The sequence below is a fragment of the Stegostoma tigrinum genome, chromosome 36 (assembly GCF_030684315.1).
Source record: "Stegostoma tigrinum isolate sSteTig4 chromosome 36, sSteTig4.hap1, whole genome shotgun sequence".
Classification (NCBI taxonomy): Eukaryota; Metazoa; Chordata; class Chondrichthyes; order Orectolobiformes; family Stegostomatidae; genus Stegostoma; species Stegostoma tigrinum.
The window spans coordinates 11,641,463-11,655,231 of record NC_081389.1 but is presented as its reverse complement, the minus strand read 5'-3'; the positions used below and the strand labels follow the sequence as shown (position 1 = coordinate 11,655,231).

Below are 13,769 nucleotides of genomic sequence, written 5' to 3'. Positions count from 1 at the left end.
GACTGAGATGGATCATTCACTCGGCACTTCTGGCTGAAAATTGCTGCAAAAGCTTTAGACTTACCTTTTACACTGATGTGCTGGGCTGTCCCATCATTGAGGACATCCCCGTTTGTGGAGCCGCCTCCTTCAGTGAGTTGTTTAATTGTCCTCCACTATTCATGACTGGATGTGGCAGGACTGCAGAGCTTAGATCTGATCCGTTGGTTGTGGGGTCGCTTAGCTATGCCTATCACTTGCTGCTTTCGCCAAAAAGCATGCAAGTAGCCCTGTTTGGTGGCATCGCCAGGTTGACACCTCATCTTCGGGTATGTCTGGTGCTGCTCCTGACATGCCCTCCTGCACTCTTCTTTGAACCAGGGTTGATCCCCTGGTTTGATGGTAATGGTTGAGTCAGGGATATGCTAGGCCATGAGGTTACAGATTTGCAGGAGTACACTTCTGCTGCTGTTGATGGCCCACATGGATGCCCAGTCTGGAGTTACTAAATCTGTGCAAAGTCTGGCCCATTTAACACAATGATAGTACCACACAACACGATGGAGGGTGTTCTCAATGAGAAAGCGGGACTTCATCTCCACAAGGACTGTTTGATGATCACTCTTACCGATACTGTCATTGGCAGATGCAACTGCAGCCGGCAGATTAGTAAGGCTGAGGTCAAGTATGCTTTCCCATCACCACTTTTCGCAGAACCGGTCCAGCAGCTATGTCCTTCAGGACCTGGCCAGCTCCAACTGCTGCCAAGTTACTCGTAGTGGACATTGAAATTCCCCCCACCCAGAGTCCGTACTTCAGAACTGTGGATGTGGTTTGCAGCCAAAACCTTCTAAATCCCTGAAAAGACTACGTAAAATGGGCTGGTTTCAAGAAGGCAGTGGATAATTGGTTTGCTTTTTTCTTGCAGTCAGAACACTTTCCTTGTCTTGAGAAATGACTGCCAATTCCACTGAAGACAAAAGTCCAGCCTTATAACTGCTCAACTCTGAAAAATTGCATGTGCCGTTCACAAACCTCAAAAAAAAATCTGTTTTCATTAAACTAAATTTGGAAGCATTGATTGCTGGATCTTCAGCACTCTATTTCAGTGCTGCTTCTAAGAAGATAATGGGCCTCAAATGTTAATTGAGTTTTGATTCATCTGATCTTTTTCAAGAGAAACCATATTCTGATGTGGCTTCTAATTTTGTGCTGTCCCCTATTTGTGAGTTTAAAAATAAAGTAGTATCACTATTATCCATGATATGCATTTATTGACATGCTAAATATACACTTCACAGGGGTTTGCAATTTTTTCAGCATCTTGTTTACCATGATTGAAATATTTAAGTTGAATACTATTACAATATCTGTACAAAAAGAATTCAGCCTTCTTATCTTTTTTTCCTCTTCTTTAATCCAGAATTAACAAACCTAGAACTGAGAGTTCTGGAGAGTATCACTGCATCTTCATGTTTGACAATTCGCCTTCAGCCAACGCCTCCATTGAAATCAAAGGTAAGCAATGTAATCTTATAGGAAACACTAAATGCTCACACATTAACCCTGCACCAATTACTCCACTGGCTTCCAGTCCACCAATATCTTAGTTGTATGTTCACACATTTGTTATCAGATCCCTTTGTGGCCATTGCTCTTTCCGTTCTCTCCCTCTTCCAGCCCTACAACTGTTATATATATTTGTGTCCTTCCAAGTGTAAGAAGGCGCAACAATTCTGATTAATCTTCAGTTATTCTGGAAATGCATCGTAACTGATTTGTTTTAGCAATAGATATAGAGCATTGTGCAGTATGATGCCTAGATACGCCTTTTGCTCGACAACCTTGAACACAGAACCCTACATGTTGGATATGAAACCCAAATCAATCATGATGCACTTGTCTCTACTAAGATGCATGCTTGGTTCATTTCCACTCTCTTTGCCCTTTACTTGGAATTCCTCTAAATGTTGGACTTAATTTAAATTTGATGTAAGGTAGACCTTAACTGTTCCCCACACCTGTTTTCATTACTCCATCTATTTGGAAGCAATACTTTAACGTTATCAAATTGAAAGTGAATGTGAATTGACAACTTTTTCAAAAATATTTAAAGGATTTTCTCCCCCCAAAGTTGGCTTTGGTACTGGGGGGGGGAAAAAACTATTTAGTGATTTTTAGGAATTGGTCTATTGTAATAATTTACAGCTAGTAGGTTTTCAACAAAAATATCCCTTTATACTGCTTGGTTGGTTATTTGTATACTACAGCGTGACTGGGCTTACATTTGGTTTGTTGCTGTCTGCAATTATACGATTGAGAGCGACGGAAATAGAGAAATAATATGAAGCAAGGTATTGATCACGAATATAATCTCACAAATGATTCTTAATATCTAAATCCTGAATTTAATTCAGTTTCTTCTAAGTAAATTGGAATTTTTCTCTTAGTTACAAAGGGAACTAGATCCATATGAGAGGAAAAAGTAGAAGACAACATTGATATGTTTAGCCAAAAGTAGCCTCATTTGGAACATAAATACTGACATTGACTAGAAAGGGTTGAATGGTCTGCTCTGTGCATTTAATAACAAGTAATCTTGCTTTAAGGAGGTAAAATATTGGAGTAATGCTTTTTAAAATTTATAAAACCTTATCAATGATGATACCAATTACCAAGAGTTTGATTGTTCTTGTATGCATGGGTTTAAAAATTGCAGTAATATAGCTTTGAAACAAATGTGTCCAGACCTTCCTTTTGTTTTCTTTCCTGCTTGTATTTGGAAGCCCTCAGTGACAGATGGCCATTGCACAACGTGGATAGCTAAGCTGTTGAATCCGCTCTGTTGTGCACAAATGAGAACATAGCTCATCCATTTTAATCCTTCACTGTTGCTTTAAGTAATTCACTCTTGTGTCAAACTGTGAAACGCTGGTTTCTATTCTTGTCTTAAAGCAAAGCAAAATACAAAGCACGAATGCCGCATTTCAATCATTTAAAAGCTGCAGTAGAGTCTCTCAAAGTTCACATTTGGCTTGCATGTTGTGAAATGCTTCCTCTTTTTACTGAAGGATGGGAGAGACACATGTTCTGTGCTTTCTCCTATCAATCAAAACCACTGAGTAAGAAAATATTGATTTGGACAGGAGCTCTGTGTAAGTGAGGCCAATGTACATATGAACAAGTATGGTCCTACTTGTTTGTTTTTTTTAACATTTAAAAGCTCAAGTATAGCTGTTTCCGAGTTTTGGCTGAACAAAAGTGGGGTGTTCATCAACTCTGCGTTTGATACTGTAAAGAATATTCATTCTGGCTTGTGTATTATTTCTGCTGTCCTGATTAGGTTAATTTTGTAGTTGCATATTTAGTGATTGTATCAATTTAATAATGACATTTAATTTGGTGGCTTTCATTAAATGTTAGCTCGTGACTGCTTCATAATTTAATGGTATCCTGTTTTTACATAAATATAGTAGCCCACAAACTTTGATTCAATGTAACCGTGTATTAAAAGAGATAACTGCAGCCTAATCATTATTGTACGAGTAATCCAGAGATTGTTGAAATCCCATCACAGCTGTTTGCAGTTGAATTCATTGAATATGGGCCAGTATCAAGGAGGGGAAAAAAAATGCCTTGAAAGCTACTGGGCTGTCAAAACCCACAAGTTCACTGATGCCCTTCAGGGAAGATAACCAGGCACATCAGAATCCACTCCTACTGATGAAATTAACTGGTGGATGAGCATTAAATTTGAGTGTTACATGCATTTGAAAAACCAAGGCATTAAATGTTGCAGTAAATTAGTGACTCGGTGACAAGAGAGTTATGGATTAAAAATTGTTCCTCACATGTTAAGAGAAATTTCTTTATTTGTGACTCTTGGAGCATACTTGTGTTGGACGCAATGTTCAAGATATTTGATAGACACAAATGTAGGGGTTTCTCTGGGAAAGTTCGTACAGTGAGATTATTTTTACCTTAAATCAGCAAAAGATCACATGGCTTTTTTCTCTGTAGTGACGCTACATTTTTTTTTCTGGCTTCCCTACTGCAAGCTACAATATTGTCTATTCTTAACTCCTCCTATCCCATTTTTCTCCCCATGGTCCCCATCCACTCCATTGCTTATGCAACATGATGCTGTTGCTCGAGTTGTGCAGATACTACTGAAATGGTTAAAATTCACCACGGCAGATGAGCAGCATTTGTTTATAACTGGGAATTTTGTGCGTGTTAATGCTAATAATAAATTATTATAATATTGTAGTGAGGTATCTCAGTTAAAAGTATGAAAATATTAGTTGAAATCATGAAAATGTGTTTGTGGCTAAAATCAGGATTTCATTGCTGATTGAAAAGGCTGTCATCACTAGAACAGAGGTCATACACAGTGGCAAATCAGTAGTTGGAGTTGTTTTGGATGGCTGAGGTGCAAAGCAACAGCTACACTCGAGTTTTTAAATGACATGAATGTAAAATGAGGTTAAAGGCATGTCGAGAATTGAAACCAAGTTGGAGTGTTGGAGGGAACATGCTGGTCCACAAGGTATCTGAGGACTGAGTGATAACATTATAGAACTTAGTATTGAATGTGATCTTTAAGATTTGAGAGGGTATATGCAAATAGGACGAGATAAGCTTGCAAGTGCTGGGGAGACTAAAACTAGGGGCCATAAATGTGAGAAAGTCATTCGTAAATTTAATAAGGACTTCAGGGTGAAATTTCATTACCATAATGGCTGGTAGAATAGATAGATTTAAGTGGGAAGCCAAATTAACAAATAGAAATAAAAGGACATACTGAGATGAAGTAGGATGGTAGGAAAGCATAAGCAGTGACATGAAGCTGTCAGTCCAAATGCTGTATATTTAATCATTTAAATGAAAATGGGGCTATGGCATTTTGATTAACTGATAGAAAGAAAAAGCTTTTGTGACCTTAGAGAAATTTGTCAGGTAATGGAAGTATGACTTTGAAGGGAAGAAAGGGATAGATACATGCATGTCTACAACCTTGACCTAAAGTTGGGTTGAGGCAGACTGAGCAATATGTTGTTCTCAGCACTACTTAATCAACGTATGATTATGGTAGTAACGATTTGTCTGAAACCAGGCTATGTGGGAATACTTGCTCCACACAATTCTATAAGTTGCAGATCACATCACTGTCTTTAAGCCTGGATGTTTCAAACCTATGACTTATAGAGTCTTTTGGACCAAGCGTTAGGGATTTCTCTCAGTCTGGCATGAAATCTGAGTTCAGTCATGATTTGTTTTGTCTATTTATAATGTTGCAATTGTAAGATCTCAAGAAACAAGCAGTGTTATGTTTGCTGTCTTGCTGTGCTGTTAATTGTAAATAATACACAAGGAATTTTAGCATATAATCTAGTGATAGCTTTTTGGCTGTTTGGGTAATGTTGAAGAAGCCATAACTGACCCTGATGGTTAGTCCTGAGAACAGTTCGTACAAGAAAGAGAACTGAACCATGACAGTAGAATTTAATTATTGATTTCAAAATGGTAATGCATGTTAATGCTTCACTTGCTTGTTCATGGGAGAGAAACATTAATTAAATTTACTAGTTTTTTTTTTAATCAGTTTAAGTAAAGCTACTCTAAATTGAATTAGTATAATTTAAATTATGGCACTTGCAATTAGTCATAGAATCGTGGCGATCTGCACAGGACAAGGCCCATTGGTACATCACATCCACACTGGTCAAAATAGCCATCTAACTATTCTAATCCCAGCACTTGGCCCCTACCCTTTGTATGTTTTGGCGTTGCAAATGATACTGTTCAGATCTGTTTGACAATGGAGATACCCATTTATCTGAAATGTTGTTCTTGTAACAAAGAATCGTGCTGGTGGGTAGGAGGGAGCAGTGCATCAGACAGTAGAGGAGCCAATCCATTAGAAAAACTGAGAAATAAAAATACTCTGTATCAAGGTGAAGACGTAAGCTGACGTTAAGCCGACACATTGCTTTGTTCTGTTTTCTAAAGATGGAAAATAACATTTCCCTCACTGTTCACTGACTGATACATTCCAAATTGTGTTCACCCGTTTTCTCTCTTCCTGACCTTGGCTTGCTTAACAGGTAACTGAGTCTGACTGTCAACTTGGAAGAAAAGGTCACATTTCCTCTGAGATTCTACATTACACAGACAAATGGCTGAAGTGCATGGTTAATCTGCAAATGTGACAAGATTGCAAACTAATGGTTTTTGAGGGCTGCTGAGAAGTTGGCAGATACTATGAAATTACACCATTAGTTGGTGTTAGGTTTTTCTTCTTTGTTTTTCCTTTCTTTCTCTACACCTCTCTTTAATGTTAACCTCTTCTGTTATAAATGTCTTAATTATGTCTGGTTTCTGTTCCAGCACTTCCTGAAATTGCTGGTCATAAGAGGAGTGAGAATAAGAATGAGGGTCAAAGTGCTCTCATGTATTGCAAGTCTGTAGGTTATCCACATCCTGTTTGGACCTGGCACAAGAAGGTGGACAATGAATTTATGGTAAGCTCACTATGTTAAAATTCACTAATATTAGTGAATTTTAACAGCTTTCTTTCTGGAATTCAGGCCCTCACTTTTTGTTATGGTGTGATCTGACTTCTCATTTCTCACAAAAGTCATAATCGAACTTTCTATTTGGTTACTGTGATGCCAAGTAGCCAAGTATTCGGAAAGTGAGGGAGAAGTCCGTGCTCTCATTTCATGTGTAAAAGTGAATGCCTATGCAGCATATAGGGGAGAAGCTGCTAGATGTTAAGTTGTAAATAGATTAAGGATAGAAACTGTCATGGGTCCTCTTTAGGTTCAAGTGGATGACTTGGAAAATGTACTTTACTTTAGCTTTGTGTGCATCACTATTTAACATACTAATAGAGAGTTCGTAATAGAGATCGGAGAATCCCTACAGTATGGAATCAGGCCATTTGGCACATTGAGGCCACGCCAGTCCTCTGAAGAGTATCATACGCAGACCGAACACCCCCTATGCCCACCCTTTCCCTGTAACCCTCCATATCTCATTGCTAAACCACCTAGCCTGCACATTTCAAGGACACTATGGGTAATTTTATCATGGCCAATCCATTCAACCTGCACATCCTTGGATTGTGGGAGGAAACCAGAGCACCCAAACATGCTCCACACAGGCAGTCGTCCAAAGGTGAAATCAAACCTGGCCCCCTGGTGCTGAGTCAGCAATGCTAACCACTGAGCCATCATGCTGCTGCAAAATAGCTATAAATACATAACTGAAAGTAATCAAATGACTTTAGTTTTGCAGTAAACCAGCATAAAACCATTTTAAGATCGGAAAGTTGAAACGGCCAATGTCTTTGGTGTCCTTGAGAGAATCATGGAGGTATTATGGCATGTAAGGAAGTCCTTTAACTCATTGAGTTTATATACTTGGGTATTTGTCAATGGCAGTATACAAGAGATGCACGCAGCCACATATGACCGACCGGTATTCAGGGCTCGCAAAGACCCATGTTCTTTAGGACAGAGGTTGGGAAGTCATATCTCGGATCTGAAGGCAGCAATTGTGATTGGCTACGAGGCCTTTCTGCCTGTTGTCTAAACATTAAATGGCTTCCCTTTATTTTGCTCTTCTCCATTTCGTATCTTTTTCAACAAGGGGATTGTGATAAATGTTGATGAACTTTCTTCATGTATGATGGTACTGAATTGTCATTTGCAGGCCATGCACAGGTGGAGGAATTATTTCTACAATTTGCAAGAACTGATTTTATTTAACATGCAAAACTCAAAGTAAAAGACAGTACTACTTTGTCAACTTTAATTTCATTTCTCATCCTCCATGCTAGGAACTAAATAATGCCAGTGGTCGCTATTTCATCACAAACAAAGACAACTACACAGAGCTGATTATTGAGAACCTGCACATTCAGGATGACCCAGGCGAATACTTGTGTAACGCTTCAAATTACATTGGACACACCTCTGTTGTCACTATTCTGCGAGTCCGTAGCCATCTGGCACCACTGTGGCCCTTCCTAGGGGTTGTTGCAGAAATCTTAATTCTGGTCATCATTATTGTCATATATGAGAAACGAAAGAGACCAGATGAAGTCCCTGACGGTAGGTCCCTTTCTTCAGATACAGTTTTGCTTTGTTATTGTATACTTAACCCATTTGATACTAACATAATCCAACATGTGCTTTAAATACTTTTCATGGTAGTTTCTAGTATTAAATGGGTTAATTAAAGAGAAGTATATAATCCATTTGTAATTTTAAAAGGTTATACCTTTCTTTAACATTTGTTTTTCAGTTTCATGACTATGCTGTGCTCGCAAGTCAGCAACCTCGCCCATAACCTGCACTACAAATGTTTGCTAAAACCATAAATGGCCACCATTTGTTTTCCAGACCTCCTTCAGAAATGTGGGCCTTTGGTTTAAGGAAGATTCTGTGTACTTGCTCAATACATTTATTTATATGAATGAATTGTTAGTCATATTCCAATATTAAATATTATAATCTCGAGTGTGGGAATTTCAAATATTAAACAACCTGATCACTGCAGAGTCAGTCTTAACAGATTTGAAAAATTAATCCAAATATTTCACAAGGCTGTTTTCAAATATGATTTGGAAATATGGTCATACTAAATGACATTTGATGCTTGTTTTTCTCCTGAGCCAAGGTTTGTTATTTAAGACCCATTTCGTCCTCTGCCTACCATACCTCTTCCTCTGTTTGATAATGTTCCTGTAAAGTAACTATCTAAATACTTGCGTTTGTCTAATTCACCTGTACATTTCTGATGCTCTTTTCATACTTTATTTTTTAAGGTATAAAGGTGACTGTTGCATTGTAATTTACCTACTCCAATTTACCAGGCAAAAACTGAAACATTCAATGAGGCAAATACGTTTGGTGATTTTGTTTCGTGGAATATTCACTGACTGTTTTGCTAATTATTAATACTGTAAATCTCACTCAGGATATCACATGATTCCAGTCATACTCTTGAGCAGTGTGCTTTTAAGATCCAGAATGATTGTTGCATCTAGATAATGCTGATGACACTATTTTGCATGGCTAGTACAGTAACTTACAGGATAGAAGGCAGCATTGCATCTTCATATCATTGAGCAATTTATTGCTCATTGTCTTGTTCAGCTGTTTAGACAGTGCAAAATGTGACACTGAGGTGAATGTTGTTATTAAGGATTGCTGCTTTGTTCTTGTCAGCAAAATTGAGAGAGCAATGTTTTTTGGTTTTATCTTCATGAGGGTTCAGTCTTAAAGTCTAAAAATAGTAAACGATAAAAGTACTGAAGATGCCAGCTGTAAAAAGGCAACTTGAAGACAGGGGGCAAGAATAGAAAATCTGCCTTGGGCAATTAAATCTAAAAGAAAAGACTGATTTAAAAATTACTGGTGTACAATAGATATTTTAGTTATGTGCTATACTTGGACTGTTTGTTTTCTGTTGTTAGGTCATGGTCATAGAGCTGTAGAAACAAACCCTTTGGTCCAGTTCATCCAATGCCGACCAGACATCCTAAATTAATCTAGTCCCATTTGCCAGCATTTGGCCCATATCCCCCTCAACCCTTCCTATTCATATACCAATCCAAATTTCTTTTCAATGTTGTGATTGTACTAAACTTCACCAATTCCTCCAGCATCTCATGCCATATGTGCATAACCCTCAGTATGAAAAAATTGCCTCTTAGGTCCCTTTTTTAAATCTTGACCCCCTGACCTTATATTTAAGCCCTCTAGTTTTGGACCCCACCCTGGGGAAGGGACCTTGGCGATTCACCTTATCCATGCCCCTCATTATTTTATAAACCTCTAGAAGTTCACTCGTCAGCCTGTGATGCTCCGGAGAAAATAGCCTGAGCCTATCCAGCCTCTACCGTAGCTCAAATCCTCCAACTCTGACAACATCCTTTGTAAATCTTTTCCGGACCCTTTTCAAGTTTCACAACATCCTTCCCATAGCAGGGTGACCAAATTGAATGTCGTATTTCAAAAGTGGCCTAATCAATGTCCTGTACTGCTGCAACATGACATCCCAACTTCTACACTCAATGCACTGATCAATGAAGTCAATCATACCAAACACAGCCTTTACTATCTTTGTCTATGTGGGACTTCACTTTCAAGGAGCTATGAACCTGCACTCCACAGTCTTTTTGTTCAGCAACTCTCCCCAGGGCCTTACCATAAAGTGTATAACTCCTGATTAGCCTTTCCAAAATTCAACACCTCGCATTTGTCTAAATTAAACTCCATCTGCCGCACCTCGGCCCATTGGATCAAGGTCCCATTGAACTTGGAGGTAACCTTCTTAACTGTCCACTACACCTCCAATTTTGGTGTCATCTGCAAACTTACTAACCATATCTCAAGTGTTTGGATAAAGCTGGTCCTATGTAGCATCAAAAATTAATCCCTTGGAAAATATGTTAATCTTGTTCAAAGAAATATTACGCAATAGATTTTGAATCTAGATTTTGTGTAGGCAAGAGGGTTAATGTGAAATGTGTGGAAAATTTGTCTAAGTTCATGGGACATTCTAATTGTTTTTCTGTTTCTCAATACTTGATAAATCCTTGAATCTTGACAAAATCTTGTGGTAACTAGAATTAACTTAGCATACATATTTTCTTGAATTTTGGAGAAACCTATAAATGGGCATATTTTGCAATGTTTTGCTAAAATTATGTCCAGTTAATTAGGCAAAGGATGTGCAATTGGATGCAACCATACAATTTTGTCATTGTGTGTTTATGGTGAAACAAACAACATTATTTTTTTTTAAAAAAGTAATATTAATTGAACTAAACAATGAACCAGTTGTCTGCCCTAAAAAACTAAATTAGTGGCAGACTTGGATAAGCATCAAGTACAGCCAAAATATGTGGCAGGAGGAGACTAATGGGTTCGAACTTCGAGCTGTGGAAAGGTGGGAATCAAAGAAGTGATTTAGCGTTGAATTACGTTTTCTGGGATTGAATAAAACCATGAGATACAAGGGCAGAATTAGGCCATTCAACTCATTGGGTCTGGTCTGTCATTTAATCATTGCTGATTTGTTTCTCCATACCATTCTCTTGCGTTCTCCCTGTGACTTTTGTTCCCCTTATCAATCAAGAACCTATCTATCTCTGTCTTAAATTAATGACTTGGCCACCCCAGCCCTTGGCTGCAATAAGTTCCATGTAATAACCACCATCTGGCTGAAGAAATTTCTCCTCGTCTCAGTTCTAAAGGTTGTCCCTTTGCTCTGAAGCTGTGCCCTCTGGTTCTAGTCTCTGCTACGTCAACACTATCCAGAGCCCTCAGTATTCTGTAAGTTTCAATCAGATTCCTTCCTTGTCCTTCCAAACTACGCCAAGTAGTGTCCTCAACTACTCCTCATATGGCAAGCTCTTCATCGCCAGGATCGTTCTTGTAAACCTCCTCTGAACACCCTCCAATTTAACCACATCCTTGCTTAGATACAAGACCCAAAACTGTTCACGGTATTCCAAATCTGGTCTGATCAGAGCCTTTTACAGCCTCAGCAGTACATTTCTGCTGTGTATTCCCACCATCTTGAAATGTGTTCTAGCATAGCATTTGCCTTCCTCACCGTCATCTGAACCTATGTAAATCTAGACAGTCCTGAACTGGGACTTTCATGTTCCTTTGTGCTTGTGATTTCTGAAGCCTTTCCCTGTTAGCAAATAATCTACACCTCTCTTCTTATTAAAGTGCAATACCTCAATTTCCCACATTGTATTCCATCTGCCTTTCTTTGCTTGCTCTGAGCTTGTTGATGTCCTTCTGCAGCCTGTCACTTCCTCAGCACTACCTGTCCATCCATGTATCTTTTGTGTCATCTACAAACTTAGCAACAGGGCCGTTAGTTCTTCCATCTAGATTGCTGATGGACAACCGAAATAGTTGTAGTCCCAGCACAGACCCCGGCAGTCAAAGGTTGCCACCGTGAAAAAGACCCCTTATCCCTAGTTTCTGCCAGTCAGCCAATCCTCTATACGTGCCAGTAACGTGCCCCTAATACCATGGACTTTCATCTTATTTAGCGGCCTCCTATGTAGCACTTTGTCAAAGGCCTTCTGGAAATCCAAATAGATTATATCCGCTCGCTCTCTTTTGTCCTGCTTTCTTATTACCTCAAAGAGTTCTAATAGGTCTGTCAGGTGTGAACACCCCTTGATGAAGCCGGGTTTACTCAGCCCTGTTTTACCATGCACTCCCAAGTGCTCGCAATCTCAACCTAATAATGGACTATCAAATCTTAGCAACAACTGAGGTCAGGCTAGCCAGCCTATAATTTCCTGTCTTCTGACTCCCTCCCTCCCTTCTTAAACAGGCTTGTTACATTTTTTAAGAAGGGTCTAGGCCCGAAACATCAGCTTTCCTGCTTCTCTGATGCTACTTGGCCTGAAATGTTCAACCAGCTCTACACCTTGTTACATTAACCATTTTCCAGTCCTCTGGAACCCTCACCAACTCCAGGCCTTGAATCTTGGAATTGAATTTTACATGGTTCATTTTTAAAGTAATTTGAGATTTTTTTGTGTTCTCCAACATGTTCGATCAGTTTTTAATATCGGGGCAAAATATTACAGCCCTTGGAAACCTAAAGATGTATTTGGTTGTTGTAGTTTTGGTTATTGAAAGATCAACTAAAACTTGTTGAATGACCAGCAAACGCCAGTACTCTAACTATTGACTACATTGGAAGGATTTTCACGTTGTAACCTGAAAACCTCAACCTATCAGATGCAGAAAAGTTAATATTATTCAGATAAAGAAAACTGATGGTGGTTTTGTTCCATTGTGTAGTGTTATTCAAAAAGTCCTGAATTTAGAAATTACAGATTTGAAATCTATCCATTAAACAGTGAATAACTTGCACCAGCAGTTATGCTTGGTTATGAGATTAAATGCTCACTTTCTCTGGCCGGCAAGAAGGCATAAACTTGCATGGTTTTCTTTCCAATTTTTCTGTCAATTTACGCTTCTGTGATATTGAGGACCCTTAAGTGGATTGATTATTTATGTTTAGAAGGTCTCCCATAAAGCTTCTGATTTTGATAGAAAATGCTTAAAAACTCTTAATTCCCCAACTTTCTGATGAAAATACTATACAAATGAACCATTCACTGCCAGTTTAAAAAAAATCTCTCTTCAAAAATAAAAATAGGTTTATCATTCATTTTGCTGCAATAGTTACAATGTACTGATCTAAAGTTGTTCAGTCATACTGGCAGTGATAACTGTATCAGATCCTAAAATGCAATATTTATTTATTCATTTTAGCTGAACCATTTATGTAAAATGCTCTAGTGCAAAGCTTCCTAAGTGGGGTTGTGAGCTGTAAGGCTGCAGTGACTGAACCCCAAATAAAAAACAGATTGCGCTCACTCTTACACTGTCTGTCTGTGTTTGTCTTTAAATCTCTGCTCCTTCTCCCTTTTTTTTTCCCCCCTCCCCTCACCCCCACCTCTGTCCTTGTGTACGTGAGTATGTCTGTCTCTGCTCTAAAAAAAGACTCTAAGCAGTTAACCCCACTGCTGTCAAGAGTTGTGGTAATTTTCAGGCCATCAATGTGTATGTCAGTGGGGAAAGGTCAGGAAGCACTTCTCCCGTAGAGTGCAAAACGACGGAAAATAATCTTAAGATTAGAACTAGGTAATTCAAAAACATGAAGCACTTTCCCCCACAACAGGGCAGATCTGAAACACCCATCTTCTCAAAAAAAAAAGCTGCTGAGGCTTG

The 13,769-nt window shown here is 38.7% G+C and overlaps 1 protein-coding gene across 2 annotated transcripts in view; it reads left to right on the top strand.

Moving 5' to 3' along the window:
* Positions 1-13,769, top strand: part of nptnb (neuroplastin b) — a 73,805-nt gene that overhangs the window by 43,086 nt on the left and 16,950 nt on the right. For both annotated transcript variants that reach the window (XM_048520586.2, XM_048520584.2), the window contains 3 exons: positions 1,403-1,497; positions 6,370-6,503; positions 7,826-8,099. In XM_048520586.2, the coding sequence (XP_048376543.1) occupies positions 1,403-1,497; positions 6,370-6,503; positions 7,826-8,099 (503 nt within the window). The remainder of the gene's footprint in view (positions 1-1,402; positions 1,498-6,369; positions 6,504-7,825; positions 8,100-13,769) is intronic.